At 42.7% G+C, this 21,768-nt stretch overlaps 1 protein-coding gene across 6 annotated transcripts in view; it reads right to left on the bottom strand.

The window, feature by feature from the left end:
* Positions 1-21,768, bottom strand: part of TRIO (trio Rho guanine nucleotide exchange factor) — a 1,129,982-nt gene that overhangs the window by 121,444 nt on the left and 986,770 nt on the right. For all 6 annotated transcript variants that reach the window (XM_040353401.1, XM_040353397.1, XM_040353396.1 and 3 more), the window contains one exon: positions 5,578-5,681. In XM_040353401.1, coding sequence (XP_040209335.1) covers positions 5,578-5,681 — 104 coding nt within the window. The remainder of the gene's footprint in view (positions 1-5,577; positions 5,682-21,768) is intronic.

Below are 21,768 nucleotides of genomic sequence, written 5' to 3' on the forward strand. Positions count from 1 at the left end.
GGGTGGTAGACAGACGTCCGCAACTGCTTAATTTGAAACAATTTGCACAAGTCCGCCATTACCTTTGACATAAAAGGGGTCCCCTGGTCTGTCAGGATCTCTTTGGGGAACCCAGTTCGTGAGAACATTTGAAACAACTCCCTGGCGATGGCCTTAGAGGAGGCTTTCCTCAAAGGGACAGCTTCTGGATACCTAGTTGCGTAATCTAGGATGACCAATATGTATTGGTGGCCCCGTGCCGACTTTACCAGGGGTCCCACCAGATCCATAGCGATCCGTTCAAACGGGACTTCGATAATCGGCAAAGGCACCAGAGGGTTTCTATAGTGTGGCACTGGGGCGGTTAACTGGCAAATGGGACAAGACACACAGTATCTTTTAACCTCGGCCTTCAACCCTGGCCAGTAAAACCGGTCGTTTATCCTGGCCTCTGTTTTCTCCGCCCCCAGGTGTCCTCCCAGTGCATCGTTGTGGGCTAGATCGAGGAGCATCCGCCTATACGGTTGGGGAACCAGCAACTGCTTTATAGTTTCCCCTCGGCTCTCAGCCACTCGATACAGTAAGTCCCCCTTCAACGCAAAGTGAGGGAACCTCTGGTCTGCGTCTGGCATTTGTGGGACCCCATCAACAACAGAAACCTGCTCTCGAGCATTGACCAAGGCAGGGTCCCGTAATTGAGCGGTACCAAATGCACCTCTGGACACATCTAGATCTGGATGTACTGGCCTTGAGGATGTTTCCCCCTTCATCCTCCTCAACCGGGGAGAGCTCCTCGTCATCCTCCCCCAGCATGACTTGTAATGGGAAGACCCCCCCCCCCCTCAGAGATCAACCCGGGTTTAAGACCTGGGTCAGGGGCCTTATCCTCCACATTAGCATTCCCTGCGACTTCATTATCAATGGTAGGTATTTCTATATCAGAGGGGTGTATTTCAGCTCCGGACCCCTCGGACCCTGTCCCTTCCAGGCCCAGTGCCCCCAGTTCCCCTGGTGGTGCCATTTGCACCTCGTTCCATAGTTCCAGAAATAGTGGACAGTCCCGCCCCACTATGATGTCATGAATTAAACTGTTTACCACCCCGACTTCCTGTGTAACTGAGGCATGGCCATAAGAGACAGTCACCGGAACCAAGGGGTACTCCTTGGTATCCCCATGAATGCATACCACCCGAAGAGTTTTAGTCACTGGTCTAAGCCTCCCAAGTACCCTGGCATGTACTAATGTTACCATGCTACCGGAGTCCAGTAGGGCCCTGGCAGGAAGGTGGTTCACCCACACTTCACACTCAAACCGTCCTGCAGCCAGGTCAAGATGAGTGGTACACACACTTCGCACATAGGAGCTTCTCCGACCAGTTCCGCACTCCATAGGCTCCTCCTGCAGTGGGCATTGTGCCCGGGTATGCCCCCAGGACCGACATCGCCAACATTGTATGTCTCCCATCTTTGGTACAGGAACCGACCTCCGTGGTTCTAGGGCAGATGGTGTAAACCTGCGGACGCCAACATCTGGCAAGGCTTCTCTCCTTAGGTTGGTGGCTGGTCTGGGTGTCCTTGGCGTGGGTTCTCGACGCTTGGCAGGCCCAAGCAGGTCCTCCACCACGGTATACCGTTCAACCAGCTCGATCAGCTGGTCAGCATTAGTAGGGTTTCCATGGCTTACCCAGCGCTGTAGGTCATCTTGTAGGGACCGTAGGTACCGGTCCATCACCACTCGTTCCACCATATGTGGACCTGACAACTTTTTTAACTAACTGAATTAGTTCATGCATCTGGGACCTGGGTGGTTGGTCTGATTTGTACCGCCAGCGATGCACCCTCTGAGCCCGGACAGCTGTGGTCACTCCCAGGCGGGCCAGGATTTCAGCTTTTAGACGTTCATAGTCTTTGATGTGCTCAGCTGGGAGGTCAAAATAGGCCTTTTGCGGGTCACCAGTGAGAAAAGGCGATATAATGCCGGCCCATTGGTCCCGGGGCCACGCTTCTCTCTCTGCTATCCTTTCAAAGGTGGTAAGAAAGGCTTCCACGTCATCGCTGGGTGTTAGCTTCTGCAAGAAATGGCTGGCTCTAACCGACACTGGGTTGCTAACGGCAACGACCGCTTGCGCTTGTCCCTGAGCCAGCTGCTGTACGGCCTCCTGCAAGGCAGCCACCTGTGCTTGAGTGGACTCCTGCTGGGCCGTAAACTGGGCGGATAGCAGCCGTGTATTTTCCTGCTGCGCAGCTATAGCCTGTGCCAGGGCCTGCTGCTGCTGAGCCATCGCTTCCTCATGGCGACGGTTTGACTCTGCTGACGCTTGCTGCTGGGTCACAGTGGCTTGTGCCAAAGCCTTAACGACCTCCTCCATGCCTTTGTCTGCTGTTTGTAACGCCTGGGCTGACTTCACCCAAGACATGCCATAAGTATACTGTCTCTTTAAATGTCAGTTTTAAACGGTTTTTGCGCCTGCAAATGCACTTTGCCCGCATTCTCCACCAATTGTAAACTTTGGGGGTCCTTAAGCTCCGCGAGACAAGTGCGTAAAACTGTGTCAGTAAAGCAAAGGGTCTTTATTGGTGACCAAACAAAACAAAATAAAGCTTTTCTTCAGCATCCAAAACGTCACAACAAAAGTCCTGCTTGTTTCCAGCATAAATTAGGAAAAAGTCTTTCTTCAGAAAAAACAACCAAAAGAAAGGCACATACGTTTTTAGTAAGAAGTCCTCCAGACCTTCCCTGCAGACACAGCTTCACTTCCAAACTACTCAAAGGTCTTCTCTGAGCAGTTAGCAGACTTCCATCCTGTCCTCACAGGTGCACTCTCCCAACTCACTCACTCCCTCCAGCATCACTTCCTGCTTTAATGGGTGGTTGTCTGTGAGATTTTAACCCCTTGTGCGCTGGCTTCCAGGGTTTAGGAGTGGAGGCTCCATCCCACCCAAATAACACTTTGGAGCCTCCAAAATTCCAGGCCCCAAACTACTTTATTAAGATAGAGAAGACTTCGAGCCAGTCCTCTCTGAATTAGCGCCTGCCTGGAACTTTTCACCCACTTTTGGGTGACCCCCTGAACCTTCTACCTCTATTTAAATGGACCATAGTCCAAACAGTGGTGCCGTATAGCACCCGTCCAGGACCCACCCCCGGTGTCCTGTACAGATTGTATACATTTTTTTCCCCTTCTATTGGTTGAACTGGATGGACTTGTGTCTTTTTTTCAACCAGACTATAGAACTATGTACCAAGTTCAGAAGTCAGAGAATATAATTTACAGCACAGTGTACAGCATATACCACAAACAATGGTAGTCCGTTTGGGAACTGCACTGGAATAGTGGCTGTCAATGGAAAACAATGTCAATTTTTACACTGCACATGTTCCTGCAGTGGGCTGAAGGATAACGGGTGCTGCAGCAACAGCAAGCTGGAGACTGGGAAACTTCACTGATCAATGTACTATACATACAAACGGGACCCTTCATCACATGCCTGGGGAAGGGGGCCTGCATGGTTACAAAATGTTGCACTCTTCCATAGTGATGTGATCACTATGAATTAAACTTTTAAGCATTACTTGAAGATCTGTGGTGTGCTGGCATTGTACATTGATCTATTAATGTAAAAGAGTGCCACTGCAGTTGCAATACATGGGAAAGAATAATGGCACAGTTACCATCCATTGATAAACATGTTGGTAAATCTCAGGTTAGCAGAGAAGAATGCTATTGCAATGGTGGTAAGTATAGAAGTGCATTTGTTTAGATGCAGACAGTGGAAAAGCACATTGGTACAGTGGTGGTCAGTAGAAAAACATGCCACTGAAGCAACAGTGAGTGGAAAAGCATAGTGGTGCAGTGGGATGATTGGGGAAGCTTGCTGGTACAGTGACAGTTTTTAAATTTGTTGCAATGTTGCAGTGATATTCAGTGTAGAGGCCCATTAAAAAAAAGTAGTGGTTAGTGGAGAAATGTACCATTGCAATGGCAGTCAGTAGAGACAATGATCAAAATGATCATTCACCATCTTTCTGCTAAACAGAATTTATTGTGTTTGGTGCCTTAAGACACTGGGCCTGAATGCATGTAGCGTCTCTTGCCCAGTGTTATGCCGCGAACACATGATCGGACATTCCGACAAAACTGTGGATTTTTTTTCCAACGGAATGTTGGCTCAAACTTGTGTTGCATACACACAGACACACAAATTGTCAGGGCTCCATTCCCGGCTCCATTGAGCTCCCGCGCATGCGCGGTACGGCAGCGCGCCGTGTGCGTGGAAGCGCGCATGTGCAGGTATGCGGCAACCCTGGGGCCAATCAGAGGCCGGACACTCCTATTTAAACCAGCAGCCTTCCCTGAACAGGTTGCTGGTTTGTCTTCAGCTCCTATGTGTTTACCTGTTGTCGTACCTGCCTGTTTTGACCCAGAATTCCTGACGACTCTCCTCTCACCTGGAACCTCTGACCCTTTGGCTAATGTTACCTGGATTGCTGTTGTCTCCTGCCCCTTGACCTTGGCTTGCTCTCATGGACTCCTTCTGAACTCTCCTGCCCTTGACCCTCGGCCTGTGACTCGGATTTGCCTTCATCTCCTGTGGACCCTACCAGACTTACCTACCAGTTCCTGCCTGACCAACGCTTGTCTCCAGTCTTCTGCACCTGCCCTGCTTCTGTCAGCTGCACCAAGTCTGCCTGCCAGCTCCCGGCACCGGTGCCTCCTTGTGCCGTCCCTCCTCTGTCCCAACTCCAGGGAGTGGTCTGCACAGGGTCGCAAAGGTGAGCCGCCCTCAGCATCTCGGTCTCGGTGAGTACAGGCCCTGACACAAATGCTGTCGGAAATTGCGAAGGTCAAGAACGCGGTGATGTACAACACGTATGACGAGCCGAGAAAAATTAAGTTCAATAGCCAGTGCGGCTCTTCAGCTTGATTCAGAGCATGCATGGATTTGTGTGCGTCGGAATTGGCTAAACACTTTCATAATTTCCAAAGATTGCTGCACTAACATTGCTTTTGTTGGTATGGCGATCTGTACATTTTTTTCATTCAGCCCATGCAAACACATGCACACATCTTTAACGTTTGTAACTCGAAGGTTTGTATGTAGGAGACTTACTGTATTTGACGTCTAAATGTTCTCAATGATAATAATGTTAACATGCTTTATAATGCAGAATCAGTAGTGGTCTGGTCCGACAGAGTTACTCAATTGTTTGTAATTGTTTAACCACTTCCCGAATCCTGAAATGATGCCTAGAGCTACAGGCATCATCCTGGTATCTTTTATTTCCGCAGGCGTTTCTCTTGAATGTAAAAGCAATCCTAGATAGTAAATAGCTGCAGGATTACATTTACATGTAGGAGAGGAATGTCAGAATTGGCCGGGGTGGGAAGTTAAATAGTAAACTAAAACGTGTAATTCTTCCAAGGTGGTCATTGGCTTCTGTCTGTCATATTTTACAGATTTCCTCTACTGCAAGGTAACATAACCATTTCAAACAGCCTGAAGATGTAATGACATTTCTACTACTCCAGTTCCATTAAATACAAAAATTCTGTATTTGTAAACACTACACAAGAATGATCAAAAAAGGATACATACTCTCTGTGCCAGTCGTATATTTGATGAATATTTCCAAAAACAATCTTATCCTTTCCTTTCATGTCATCAGGAACTCCATCTTCTTTCATAAGCGCCATATATCCCTAAATAAAAAAAAAATCACATTAATAATTTCTTCAAAATATCATCAATCTGCGTGTATGTTAAATCTAAATAGTGTTTAGCAAAGATATATAATGTCTTATCTAGGATGCCACAATGATGGGCTCCACCTTAGGTCTAGCAGGCCAGGAGAAAGAGTTATCATGTAAACATCCAATTTCTTGCAAATTTGGGGAACTGAAAGGAACAGCTGACCCAACATGAAGGTCCATCCTGTGCTGACAGTGTGGATTATCTGTTTTAACTTACTTCACATTTGCTTTAATTGCTACATTTTAGGTGTATTAAAGTGGCGAAAACGGCATTCGTTTTTGTTTATCTTAATGCATTTAATGCATTAAGATAAAAAACCTTCTGTGTGCAGCAGCCCCCCCCCCCAATACTTAACTGACCCCCATCTCGATCCAGTGATGTTGCACAAGAGCTTTGGCTGTCAAGGGACTCTCCCTCATTGGCTGAGACAGCAGCGGATGCCATTGGCTCCCACTGTTATCTATCAGAGTCAGTGAGCCAATGAGGAGAGAAAGGGGGGGCAGGGCCGAGCCACGGCTCTGTGTCTGAATGGCCACACAGAGCAAGCTGCTTACTTTGGGGGCACTCGGCAAGAGGGAGGGGCCAGGAGCACCGGCGGGGGACCAAAGAAGAGGAGGATCTGGGTTGCTCTGTGCAATACCACTGCACAGAGCAGGTAAGTATAACATGTTTCTTATTTTTTAACATAAAAAAACAAGACTTTTTTTTTTTTAATAATCCTTTATTTATTTTTTCCCATTTTATGTATACTTCTTTACATCACTTACATATACACCCAACTTCCACCGAAGCCAGTATACATTACATTTATAAATACAAACAAAACCATTACAAAAAAAAAAAAAGGAAACAAATAAGTAAATAATATACCAAACCCCCTCTCCTTCCCTCCTTCCCCCTCCTCTCCCTCCCTCTATAAAAATTACTCCCTATTAGGGTGTTCCTTCTTTTCTGTTCTTGTGCATTTATCGTGTTTTACATATTTGCTTCGTGTTTTGTAGTGTTTGTGTTTTCTTATTTCTTATTTCTGTATATACACACACACATACCTCCATACGTGTCTTCGTACCCACATACATGTATATTAATTTTAAACCCCTTTTAGGTTTATTTTATTTGTGCCATCTATGTGTCTATATTCATTTTGTGTATATTGGCCTATATCTCTAGTGTTTGTGGTGTTCTTTAACCTTCTTTATATTTCTCTTTGTGAAATGTTTACATACACCTAAGGAAAAAAAAAGGGGAACACCCCGTTCTTTTTCCCCCTTCAATCTCCATTTCCTCTCATCTCCCCTCCCATGGGTAGAAAGGACGAAGGCGAGTAGGTGAGGAGAAGAAGAAGAAGAAAAAAACAAAACAACAACAACACAACCAAAAAAATAAAAAAAGGATCAATAACCAATAAGAAAAACGACATTCATCTAATATTGTAGTTTGTCTTTTCCATTAAGCCTCCAATATGTTTTTTAGAGAAAGGAGTGGATACATGTGGCTCAAGACAAGGAAACAAAAAAAAAAAGGGGAGAAAGGAGGGAGAAATAAACTCCCTTTATTACTCCCATTATATCTGTGAGGAGTGGTGTTCCCAGCCTGCCCATATGTTGTTAAATCTATCCTGTTTATCTCTAATCTTATGCACCAATCTCTCTGCCTCCATTATTGAGTTAACTTCTTTTTTCCATTCCATAAGGGAGGGGCGTGTGTTCTGTTTCCAATGCCTGGGTACTAACGTTTTGGCTGCGTTTAATAAATGTGGTATCACGATTTTCTTATAGCTAATCATAGATCCCGGTGTCCCATGAAAAAAAAAATGTATAGTGATAATTCTATAGATTAATTGGTCATCTTCTTAACCCATGGTGCTATTTCTTCCCAAAATGGTCTGATCTTTATACAAGACCACCAAATATGGAGGAATGTTCCCTTTTCTTTGCATCCCCTCCAGCAGTTGCCATCTGCTGTAGGATACATTTGGGCTAATCGAGCTGGCGTCTGGTACCATCTGACCATGAATTTATATGACATTTCTTGGATTTTAGAACTTATGGATGTTGTATATGTTGACTTTATAAGTTTTTAATTTGCTCTGATGTAAATGTATAATTTAGCTCTTTTTCCCATTCCCTAATAAAATAAGGAATCGTATTTTTTTTGATCACTAAGAACCAATTTATACATTTGTGATAACAGATGGTTAGGCTTCGATATTTTCACACACATATTCTCGAATGTTGTAAGCGATCCTACCGTCCTTACTTTTGGTTTTAATTTATTAAAAAAGTTTGTCATTTGGTAGTATCTCCATTTAGCCATTGTCATATTCCCTTGAGATGATATTAATTCTGCTAAGGGTATTAGAGTTCCTTGGGGTGCATATCTTGAGCACATAGTGTTCCCATTAGATCCCCATGGGCCCATTGCCCCATTTTCTTCTCCTGGTGGAAACCATGGGTATCCTCCTAATGGAGCCATTGGGGATGGGGGTGGTGCATATTTCCCATCTCTATTTAATCTGTCCCATATTGCTAGGGTATTCCAGGTCAGCGGAGATGTCCATTTAGAGAGCCCCCTCACTTTGGTCATAGATTTTTCGGCTTGAACCCACATTTTATTTGAATTGTCATGGCACCAATTTAATATACGTATCAGAAACATTGCTCTATAGTACATAAATATATCTGGTAGTCCAATTCCCCCTTCCTGTTTGTTTCTGCGTAACATATCATAAGCTATTATAGATTTTCCATCTTTCCATATGAACGATATAAAAGCTTTACGTATTTGTTTGAAAAAAACTTGTGGGATCGACATTGGTACAGTATATAGAAGATAAATTATTCTAGGTATAATATTCATTTTTATTACGTTAACCCTCCCAAACCATGTCAGGGAGTGGCCTTTCCATCTCTGGAGATCTTTCGTTATCTCTACTATTAATGATCCATAGTTACGCTCGTACAGAATTTTTGTATTCGTTGTAATATGTATTCCTAGATAGTGTAATGATTCTTCTTCCCAAATAAACGGAAGGTTATTCTTCAGAGATGTGGCCATTACAACCGGTACATGGCTTGGTAGTACCACCGATTTATCAAAATTAATTTTAAAATTAGACGGTTCTCCGTATTTCTGTACCTCCATCATCAATGCAGGTATGGACTCATGAGGTTTAGAGAGATATAACAGCAGGTCGTCTGCATATGCAGAGACCTTGTGTACTTCTGAGCCAATGTCGACCCCAACTATTCTCCTATTTTCCCTTACTTTACACCGAAAGGGTTCTAGCACTATTGCAAATAGTAATGGGGAGAGGGGGCACCCCTGCCTAGTGCCATTGCGTATATTAAAGTTGTCTGAAAGGGTCCCGTTTACCTTGACCCTAGCTCTAGGATTAGCATATAATGCCAATATTCATCCCATCATCCGCTCCCCAAGACCTATCCCTTTTAATACCTCTGTCATGAACCTCCAGTTTACTCTATCAAATGCCTTTTCGGCATCCATTGATAGTACTACTGTTGGTTTCTTATCTGGCCCATTCTGTATCCAATGGAGTACATAGAGGGCTCGGATGGTATTATCTTTGGTTTCTCGGCCCTTCATGAAGCCCGTCTGGTCGATATGGACTAATTGAGTCATATGATCTTCTAATCTTATAGCTAGGATTTTTGGTGTCTGAATTCAAGAGGGAAATAGGTCTATAGTTTGCGCAGAATTGTGGGTCTTTCCCTGCTTTTGGTATTACCGTCACATGTGCCACTAGGGCTTCTGGGGGCAGAGGGTTACTATCTGTTATTTTATTGAAATAATTACATAAGGGCGTTACCAAGATCTTGCTATACTTCTTATAATATGCGTTGGTTAGGCCATCTGGTACTGGACTTTTCCCATTTGGCAGATTTCTTATTACCTTACTTATTTCCTCAGTGGTTATTGGTCCTTCTAATTTTTTTATAGTCCTTGGGTAAAGGGTTAGTAATTTAGAGTCTTTAATATATTTCTCTATCTCTTCCTTCCCTCTCCTACCTTCCCCTCGCAATGGGGTTATTTGTATATTATATAATTCTGTGTAAAAGCGATGGAATTCTGCTGCTATTGTTTTAGTTTTCTCGATTTCTTTACCATTTGCTGTTATTTTGTGCACATGAGTAGTTTCTTGTTGTTTTTTTATTTGATTCGCTAATAATCTACTACATTTATTTCCTTGTTCATAAAATTGATGAGCAAGAAATCTGAATTTCTATTTATTTCTTCTATCCAAGCATTCGGAAAGTTCTGTCCTTAATATATCTAGTTGCCTAGCTTCTTCTGGGTCTAAGTTAGTTTTATGCTTGATCTCTCGGTCCTGTATTTTCCCCAACAACTTCTCTATTTCCTTCCTCTTTTCCCTTTTAGCTCTAATACCATGTGCTATTAGCTCCCCTCTGATGACAGCTTTATGTGCTTCCCAAACTATTTGGTCAGATATTTCCCTGTCTATATTATTCTCAAAGTATTCTACCAATTTGTGTTGCATGTCCTCCGCTATCTTTCTATCGTCCAGCAGTAATTCATTTAGGCGCCATGTCCTCTCCTCGCGGCCACCTGGCACCAAATGAAACACTACTACCACTGGGGCGTGGTCAGAAATTGTTATCAATTCTATATTGCTAGATTACACACAGTCTAAATAGTATTGGTCTACCAAAATCAGATCTAATCGGGAGTATACTTTGAGTCTTTGAGTAATAGCTGAAATCTCTCTTCTCTTTATTTATTTATTTCCCACTGTCTATTAAGTGTAGAGACCGGAGGAGTTTTTTAATATGTTTAAGAGATCTAAAAGATAATGGGGTTTTACCTGTAGATGTGTCTAGCTGGGGGTTAAGGGTGATATTAAAATCTCCTCCTAATATTACAACCCCTTCCTTAAATGTTTCCAATAGCCTTAGGGTTTTAATTAAGAAGCTGGCTGTACCAGAGTTAGGTGCATAAATAGAAGCAAACGTATAACATTTTCCCTGCAACATTCCCTTAACCAATAGCCGACCGCGCACCGCCGCTCTACGTCGGCAGGTCGGCTTGGCTGGGCGAGAGCACGTAGTATAACGTCCTCTCTCTCAGCCGCCACTAGGGGCGCTCGCTCGCCCCCGACTCCCGTGCGTGTGCCCGGCGGGCGCGATCACCGCCGGGCACACCCGATCGCTCGGGAAAGAGCGGGGACCGGGAGCTGTGTGTGTAAACACACAGCTCCCGGTCCTGTCAGCGGGGGAAACGCTGATCTTCTGTTCATACAATGTATGAACAGAAGATCAGTGTTTCCCCTAGTGAGGCCACCCCCCCCCCACAGTAAGAACACACAAGGGACATACTTAACCCCTTCCCCGCCCCCTAGTGTTAACCCCTTCACTGCCAGTGGCATTTTTATAGTAATCCAATGCATTTTTATAGCACTGATCGCTATAAAAATGCCAATGGTCCCAAAAATGTGTCAAAAGTGTCCGAAGCGTCCGCCATAATGTCGCAATACCGAAAAAAAACGCTGATCGCCGCCATTACTAGTAAAAAAAATATATTAATAAAAATGACATAAAAATACCCCCTATTTTGTAAACGCTATAACTTTTGCGCAAACCAATCAATAAACGCTTATTGCGATTTTTTTTTACGAAAAATATGTAGAAGAATACGTATCGGCCTAAACTGAGGAAAAAAAATGTTTTTTTTGTATATTTTTGGGGGATATTTATTACAGCAAAAAGTAAAAAATATTCATTTTTTTCAAAATTGTCGCTCTATTTTTGTTTATAGCGCAAAAAATAAAAACGCAGAGGTGATCAAATACCACCAAAAGAAAGCTCTATTTGTGGGAAAAAAAGGACGCCAATTTTGTTTGGGAGCCACGTCGCACGACCGCGCAATTGTCTGTTAAAGCGACGCAGTCCCGAATCGCAAAAGGTACTCTGGTCTTTGGGCAGCAATATGGTCCGGGGGGTAAGTGGTTAATAAATAGAAACCGTCTCTCTGGATCGACATGGGCACCAGTGGGCAGGCTCTTCCAAAGGCTATTGTTACTCCCTTTGCCCATGCAATAGGCGATACTGCATGGAACCATTGGTTGTATGGAGATAGAGGTAACTTATGTACTGATCCTGCCATGAAATGTGTCTCCTGCAGGAAGGCGACATCCACTGCCTGGTGCCGCAATTCCAGCCACAGACGCCCCCTTTTTTGGGGGGAACACAACCCCCTCACATTATAAGTCACAATTTTTATTGAGGTAGCCATTTCTTGTATCTCTTGCCACATATCTCCTTTCTCCTCTCTCTCAATAGACCCAGAATGCATCCTACTACAATATAAACAAATATTCTACTACCTAACATAACGTATAACATATAACAACTAACGAAGGGATAGGTCCGTGTAGGCATTCCATATACCTCCCCGAACCACCCCGCCTATCTGCTTCCATGCAGATTAACCAGTCCCTTTTCCAGGACCTGCCTAATGAGAAGGAAAAAAAATGAAATCCCCTCCCCCCCAAAATAAATAAAAAACACCACAAAATTGATAGAAAGTAATAGATTTATCATTTTCTATTCCCCGGGACTCATTAATATCTTATTTAGAGCTTATATGTAGGTCATTTATATTCACTTATATTAAGCAAAAAAAAAAAAAAAGAGAAAAATAGAAAGTATTGTTCGAGACCCCTTAATCATTTATGAGAAACAATCAAGCTATTCCGCATTCTCCCTTCATATCTCCTCTCACTTCTCTCTCCCATGGAACAGGTGAGTGGAGACCTTCCCAAGGGGGGGGGGGGAGGGGGGGGGGGGAGGGGGGGGGGGAGGGATCATACTCGTAAACCAACTATATCTGGATACAGTCAGAATACAAATAAGTCCCCTTAATCAGTTATCTAAAAGGACAAGCTCTCTCAATGTTCTCCCTTTAGTGGGATGGGGGGGTGGGGTGAGGAGGAGACACTGACAGAGAGGGAGAAAAAAAACCCAGCAAAGAAGCAAAAAAAAAGGGGGAAGCCTAAAATGTAATATGCCCTTTCCATCTCTAAATGTCCCCCTATCCCTCTCCCAACTCTTATTTCTGCTTCTTTGTTAGTTTCTCTTCTCTACGTAAAAAATATCCCCTTGATTTCCCTTCCTTATTCCTCCTCTCTATTTTAACCCCCTCCTTCTTTATAACAAAAAATGGGTGAAGGGAGGAGCAGGCATCCCTAGAAAAGAAATAGGGAAAAAATTCCTATTGTTTTATTATCTCCTTCTACCATGTGGCAGTTTATATCTCTACATGTCTTTTCCTCCCTTTTTTTTTTACAAATATTTGAAAAGTATGGCCTGCATTTGTATTCAGCCCTCTTTACTCTGATAGCCCTAACTAAAATCTAGCGGAACCAATTGCCTTATTAGTAAACAAAGTCCTCCAGTGTGCAATTTAATCTCACTATAAATACAGCTGTTCTGTGAAGCCCTCAGAGTTTGTTAGAGAACTTTAGTGAAAAAACAGCATCATAAAGGCCAAGGAACAAACCAGGGTCAGGGATAAAGTTGTGGAGAAGTTTAAAGCAGGGTTAGGTTATAAAAAAAAATTACCCAAGCTTTGAACATCTCACGGAGCACTGTTCAATCCATCAACCGAAAATGGAAAGCGTATGACACAACTGTAAAACTGCCAAGACATGGCCCTCCACCTAAACTGACAGTCTGGGCAAGGAGAGTATTAATCCGAGAAGCAGCCAAGAGGCCCAGGGTATCTCTGGAGGAGCTGCAGAGATCCACAGCTCAGGTGGGAGAATCTGTCCACAGGACAACTATTAGTCCTGCACTCCACAAGTCTGACCTTTATGGAAAAGTGGCAAGAAGAAAGCCATTTTTGTAAGAAAGCCACAAGTTGTCCATTTTGCAGAAAGCCATGTGGGTGATACAGCAAAGACGTGGAAGAAGGTGCTCTGGTCAGATAAGATCAAAATCTAACTTTTTGGCCTAAAAGCAAAATGCTCTATGTGGTGAAAAACGAACACTGCACATCACCCTGAACACACCAATCCCCACCGTGAAACATGGTGGTGGCATCATCATGTTGTGGTGATGCTTTTCTTCAGCAGGGACAGAGAAGAAGGTCAGAGTTGATGGGAAGATCAATGGAGACAAATAAAGGACAATCTAAGAAGAAAACCTGTCTGCAGGGTGCAGAGACTGCAATAGACTTGAGACTGGGGTGGAGGTTCACCTTCCATCAGGACAATGACCCTAAACATTAAGCTACAATGACATGGTTTAGACAAAAGCATATTCATGTGTTAGAATATCCCAGTCAAAGTCCAGACCTAAATCCAATTGAGAATCTGTGGCAAGACTTGAAAATTGCTGTTCACAGACGCTCCCTATCAAATCTGAAAGAGCCTGAGCTATTTTGCAAAGAAAAATGGGCAAAAATGTCACTCTCTAGATATGCAAAGCTGATAGAAACACACCCAAAGACGTGCAGCTGTACTTGCAGTGAAAGGTGGTTCTACTAAATATTGGATCAGTGCTTCTAATCTAATTCCACTCCAAAGGTGCGCCAGTGCTGCCAAACGCGCTCCTTCGTGTAAAAACATGGCCTCTTATCAAACAGCATGGATCTCGATTACAGAGCTCAAAGCCAGCCCACACGCAATCTCCACAATGGAAGCTTCACATTAGGCATGTCTGTGTGACACTCTTACAGAAATCTGGACCGTTCTTTGGGTGAGATCCACTCACCAAGCGAGCATATGTAAAATGCAAACAGGGAGAAGCCTCATAGTGTAACACAGTTGGTATGTTTGTTTAAATAAAAGAAAACACACTTACAATGAAGCTATGAAATTCAAGCAGTATAATCAAGCCAGCCGTGGTGTCACCCGTACTGCCAGACCCAATGTCATCATACGTGAACTCCAACTGACGCGTTTCCCCAAAAATGGCTTCTTCTGGGATTGGATTTTTTTCTGATTAATAATTTGGGAAATAGCCTGATGTCAAATGCCCAAGAAGCTGATCTAGTAGAATGACCCTTACCAGGAAATGGAGAAACCCGATCGTCAAGAACATAAGCTTCAACAGTGATCTGTCTGACCCACACAGAAATGTTACATAGTTGGTAAGATTGAATAAAGACACTAATCCATATAGTTCAACCTATGAGGTAACTATATATCTTTTGGTCTCGGATACAATCCAGGAAAAGCATACCAACTGCAATTTCTTTCTGAGCTTAATTGTATATTGAGTTTTGGTCATCATTATCATTAGCACTAGGTGTTTATTTTTATTTTTACTTATTTGCTCACTCATTTGTTTCAGATACATGTTGCTTGTGTTGTAGGAACATACACTTTAGGGTATCTGTAAGCTGACACCTTTTTAAGATAACACAATCTCACTAATATATAGAGAGGGCACACCTAGCCCCAGGATTAGACACAGAGCACACCACCAAATGTTGCTGTTTTTTCTCCCAAACCCAAAGGAGGGCTCAGTCCACATCACATCTAGCGACTGTGCATTGTCACACGCATTAATAGAGCACCTCACTCGAGTGGTTTTTTACATATAAAAACGGGGGGGGGGGGACTAATGTGCAAAACCAACCTCAACAAGGGCACAACAAAGCTAAAATAAGAAAATCAAACTAATAATGCAGCTGCCACGACTAATAGTGTTCACACACTTAAAGCAATTAATGACAAGGGGGGGTGTAATGGCTCTTGCAACAGGATCTAATTAAAACTAAATACCAATAACGATTTCCATAATGTGAATAAGTTGTCAGGAAAATGTGCTCCACTGGTTCCTGCGTAAAATGTGTTCCACTCTGAATAAAATCATATACCCACCCAACATTAACTGAGTAATGTGGAGAGTAATAAGAGTGGATAAATGATGATAAAAAAGACAAATGTGCCAGTGACCCGCACAATATTAATAGCGAGTGATCTGGAATCGTTCAGATAAAATTAACAAGCAGTAGCTATCTTCATAAACATATAACATATATAGTGCAAATATGCAAATGAGCTCAAACCAATCCAAAGTGCATAGTGCAATAAATGAATAATATCCATAAAAGTTAAAAAACATCAAAAAGTGGAAGAAATATAAATAATACAATTCCAATCCGTGCATAAAAGTGAAAAAAAATTCAATCAATAAATGACTGCAGTGAAAAGTGTCCCATATAATTCACCAAGGAATTAAAAAAAAAAAAAAATCCTATGATTAAGTAACGTGTGTTCGTTACGATACGCGTGAGGAAGAGGAGGATTGCTGGTGACTTCATCCGCTCGTGGCCGCAGAGCGGAGACCCGATCGTACTACACGCTGTTTATACAGCTCTGTCTAAGTGTTTTAACTGTTTTTACTCATTAAATTGTGAATGGTCTTACGCTATGGAAGCCTCCTTGTGTTCTTTTTGAGTGCCATTGCTGGGATCAGGTCTCTGTTTATGCAGTGTAAGAACGGCAGGCTGGCTGTGGGACATCCTTCATTTACATGTTATAAGGCTTACATACAAGCCGCTTCAAGGTAAGGGGCTTGTATTAACTATTTCCATCTTCAGTACTGCACTGTGGAAAGGTTTGGAGTCTGTCATTTTGGAAGCACGTTTTTACTTTGCACTGAAGCACTCATCATGGAATCTTAATAGAATCGAAGCACAGATGCACTTTATATTCATTCATTCTTTGCTTGATATTGCGTTCTTGACTATTGGATTGGATTGTTTTTCATTTTCACGTTATTATTGCACTGGACACGTTTCTTTATATATATATATATAGCGCCACTACCCTGTACATTTGCCCCATTACATCTCTCCCGGTCTCTCTTTGAGAAATCATCCAGAGGGCAGCAGCTCTTTTACCCATTCCTAGCGCGGAAGTCCACCCCCCTTTACCACTATGTGGGTGTGTGTGTGTGTGTTCATGTTGATAATAATTTCCCGTAACCCTGTATATTGTGTTCACTGAGATGCACGTTCAAGAGTTTTTTTAAAACTATCAATACTTCTTGCTGACACCACTGAATGTGAAAGGGAGTTCCACATTTATACAGCTCTGACAGTGAAAACCCCCCTACGCAGCTTAAGGTTAAGTCGCTTCTTCTCCAATTTCATTGAGTGGCTCCAAATCTTTCTACACTCCTTGAGACTGAATAGTTGTCTTCCTATGCTGGGATAACCATTGAGATATCTGTATATCGCTATCATATCTCCCCTCAAACGTCATTTCTCCAGGGAGAATACATTTAGTGCTTGTAGTCGTTGTGACTGAGGTCCTCCAGTCCCCTTTATTATGTTACCCTCTCTGGACCCTCTCCAGTTCCAGCACAACCTTCCTTATGATTGCTAACCAGAACTGGACGGAATATTCCAGAAGGGGCCGAATCAAAGTTTCATAAATTGGCAGGACTAAAGTTTTATCTCTGGAGTAAATTCCAATTTAATGTATGCTAATAGTCTGCTTGCCTTGCTTGCTGTAGCTCGACATTGCATGCTATTGCTCAGTCTTCTACTAGGACCCCCAGATCTTTATCCACCCTCGATACACCCAAAGGTTCACCCCTGAGGGAGTAACTTGCATTCATATTTTTAGCCCCCAAGTGCATTACTTTACATTTGTCAACATTAAACCTCATTTGCCATGTAGTTGCCCACCCCAATATTTTATTAAGGTCTCAAAAAGGATATCGGAGAACTGGAGAAAGTGCAGAGAAGGGCAACCAAACTGATAAGAGGCATGGAGGAGCTCAGCTATGAGGAAAGATTAGAGGAACTGAATGTATTCACTCTTGAGAAGAGGAGAATTAGGGGGGATATGATCAACATGTACAAATATATAAGAGGTCCATACAGTGGACTTGGTGTTGAGTTATTTACTTTATGGTCAACACTGAGGACAAGGGGGCACTCTTTACGTCTAGAGGAAAAGAGATTTCACCTCCAAATACGGAAAGGTTTGTTCACAGTAAGAGCTGTGAAAATGTGGAACAGACTCGCTCCAGAGGTGGTTCTGGCCAGCTCAGTAGATTGCTTAAGGAAAGACCTGGATACTTTCCTAAATGTACATAAAATAATTGAGTACTAAGATTTGTAGGTAAAGTTGATCCAGGGTAAATCCGATTGCCTCTCGGGGGATCAGGAAGGAATTTTTTCCCCTGCTGTAACAAATTGGATCATGCTCTGCTGGGGTTTTTTGCCTTCCTCTGGATCAACTGTGGGTATGTAGTTGGGTGTATGGGATTGTACTGTGTTTTTTATTCTGTTTGTTTATTTTTTGTGGTTGAACTGGATGGACTTGTGTCTTTTTTCAACCTGACTAACTATGTATGCCCTACTTATTTTTCTATCGTCAGCAAACACTGAGATTAAGCTATTCAAAGCCCTGGGGTACCCCATTTACCACTCCTGACTAGTCCATGCCATTTGTCACCACCCTTTGGACACACCCCTCTATAACCAGCTTTCTATCCAAGAACAAAACCTATGGTCCATGCCTACAGACCTCATTTACGGGGGATTGTATGAAATGCTTTTGCAAAATCCAGATACACCACATCCACCGGCTGTCAGGGCTGGAATCAGCCCTTCCTTCTCTGAACTGGCCACTCAGCTGTCGGCTAATTGCCGTCTCCTATCTCCCCACAGTGACTCATCTGTTGATGATATCCTGCTCGTCAGTCCTGCCTTCTTAAGCCGTTCAACCCAGATGATCTCTGCCTTTGCCTTGTCAAAATCACAGAGACTATCTTCTGCGTTCCTCTTAAAGACTTGCTTGGCTGACACTCCTTCAGATCCTGCTTGCTGTTCCACTACGCTGATCCCTGGCTTCCAGACTTTCTGGCTTGTCCGACTATGCATTCCGGTTACCGAACTTTGACTATGTTTGTTCTATTTACTTTTACTATTAAACAAGTGTGATTTAACTGTACTTGTGTCTTGGTCTGATTCATGGTTTCTGACACAGGCCTACCTTTATCTAGATGGCAGCTCACTTCCTCATAGAATGTTTGGCCAGAACGACCATTCGTAAACCCATATGGATTACAACTAATAATACTGTTTTCATCAGAAAATTCTTGGATATAGTCCCTTATCCTCTGCAATAGTTTTTCACATTTAAAAAAAAAAAAAAAACTTTTATTGAGGTTTACAGGTTGTACAACATAGGATATGACGATCAGTACACAAAGTTATCAGTTTCAGTGTCTTACAAATGTCAATCACTTGAACAATGATAAAACCATAACCAGACAGGTTAAATAGTTGAAAATGTTCTTGCATGGAAAGATTACATTACAGGTAGGATATATATGTCTGAGAGAGATAGAAGTACAGTATATTATAACACATACAAAAGAGAACAGGCAAGCGGGAATTTAAATGAAGTATGCGGAGGGTCAAGTGTTGTGTGGCATTATAATTAACATATCTATAATATATATATAAAAAAAGAGTAGGACATTTGTCTCATAATAATTCATATTTGATTTGAAAATGAATATACTACACATATAATTAAATACCTGCATAGAGTAAGATATTGAATGAAACAAGCAAACAGGGTTTAGGGTCCAGGGACAGGGGGGAGTATATGTGGTCATGAAGGAATGGAATCACCTGGGCCTAAAAACATTTGCACAGTGGGATACAAACACAGAAGATGCCAAGTGTTGCCCACAAAGGGAGCATGTAGGACTTTGTGAAGATTTGTAGCGGGATACATGTACTGGAGTCAGGTCCAATGTGAACATGGCAGTACCTCCAGAAAAATTCAATGTGGGAGAGCATAGGACCATGATCAAGTTCATGTTTCTCTAGGGGAAAGGTGTGAAGCAGGTCCATGATGAAATGTCACACAAACTTTGGGTTACAGTGGCCCTTCATATGCAACAGTTAAACGTTGGGTTGTCAACTTTAAAACTGGCCATTTTGGTGTTGAAAGTGAGAAACCCAGTGTAAGGCCTGTTTGTCTCTGTGCCTCCTAATGTGAAAGCCAAATATAATCCAAAAGTATTGCTACATATCTGGTAATATCACGTGAGAGAGTTGGTTCCATTATCCACAACGATTTGAAAATGAGAAAGCTTGCAGCAAAGTGGATCCCAAAACTTTTGACAACCAAACTATTGCATAACAACACCTCATCACACACTGCAGGTGAAACAATGGCAAAACGGACCTCCTTAAGCTTTCAGGTGATGCCCCATCAACCCTATTCACCTGACCTGGCTCCTGGCTATCGTCTGTTCTGCAATCTCAAAAAACACCTAAAAGGACAATAATTTTGGAGTGTTACAGCAGCAAGTAATGCTGCAAATGAGTAACACCAGTAGTCGGAAGAATTGTATTTCCAGGGACATAAGAAGGCCTTTCTTACATTTGCAGTATGGGGGTAAGTAAAAACACATGGCAGCACCTCTCCCCAATGTTCCTCCTTAAGCTGCAAAAGGTAGCAAGGGGGTGTACAAATGCGATGACAACATTTTTCCCCACTGATGCGATCAGTACAAAAACACAACCCATTTAAGTGAGTGGGCCAGCACTTCAACCATGCGCAATGCATGTGGTTGCACGGCATGGTGGTGCTGGAATTTATAAGCTAAAAAAGGTAGAGAGGAGGCAACATAATGCTTCCTCACTGCCTGTCAAACATAAGTGTAAATGAGCCCTCAGAGAGACATGCACAGCTGAACTGCATTCAGGGAGCTCTCCTCTTGATGATGATATGGTGCCGGACAGAGAGATGGCAGAACAATGTCCTAGATGAGATGTAGGGCTGAAACCACCTGAGCAAAGAAATACTACCTTGTCCATGTGTAAGACCAAAAAGAACTGTTTACAGAATATGGCTGAGAGCTCAGACATTTGCACTGCAGAGGTGATGGCAACAAGAAAAAACAACCTTGTGACCGAGAGTGAGGGAAAGTCCAGATTTAAAAAGTGTTTTTTGGAAAGTTTAAAGATCCAACTGATGTCCCCTAAAGTTAATAGGGCGCACACCAGGGGAGCAAATATTGGAGTGGGAGATGCAAACATCTGCCTCTTGATGGTCCCAAGGGTCAACTGCTTGTCCAAGCCTGACTCCAAAAAGGCCAGGATTTGTCCCCACAGTGAATTATCTGGAATAGAAATTCCTAGCCGCAAACCAAGAGAAGCATGCTTTCATTGTGCAATGGTATACTGTATCCTGCAGGAAGTGTGCAAAACCCGAAGAGCTCTAGGGCAGGATTCCTGAGCCATTATCTTTGGTGCCAGATAAAATGGGTCTGTCCAGAGTCTGGAGTTCTATGATGGCAGAATATTGCACTGCAGGGATCTGGAGTGAACTGGACATATGGGACTGCCTTGAAAAAGTATACCAAAACGCTGCAGAAGTGAAGAGTACATTAAGTCTTGAACAAAGAGTCCTAGTCTGGGAGCTTACAGTTTAAGGTTTCCCTTATGCAGGGTGAGACTATATTATTCCAAGTGGTGAGCTGGTTCCTGCAGGATCAGGAACCACTTGAACAAGGTCTGGATAGTTTACGCTATATTGGCAGTTAAAGACATGGCCAAACTGTTCCTTTAGCAGGAGGTTGTCCCTATATATCTTCCAATAAAATCATAGTAGGGCCAGTACAAGGCATGTTGGTAAACACCTCTGGCACAGAATATAGTCCGAATAGCAGTGCCACCGACAGGAAGTACTGGGAACCCACAGCAAAACAAAAGAAGAATTGATGCAGTGAAAAAATGGTTTATGGATATTTGCATACTTCATGTAAATAGTATCTTAAAAGTTTCCTTTATGGAGAAAGGCTATGTGATAACATAGTGATTTTTTTGCAGAATTAAATGAAAACTTTTAGGGCTTTGAGGTCCAAGATGTTGGTTTCAGAGAATGTAAACAAATTTGAAAAAAATACCTTAAAGCGGGAGTTCACCCGAATTTTTTTTTTTAACATTAGATTGAGGCTAATTATGCGAAGCAGAATCGGGTGTTTTTTTTTTTAAATCAATGCAGTACTT

Source organism: Rana temporaria, chromosome 5, assembly GCF_905171775.1.
Source record: "Rana temporaria chromosome 5, aRanTem1.1, whole genome shotgun sequence".
Classification (NCBI taxonomy): Eukaryota; Metazoa; Chordata; class Amphibia; order Anura; family Ranidae; genus Rana; species Rana temporaria.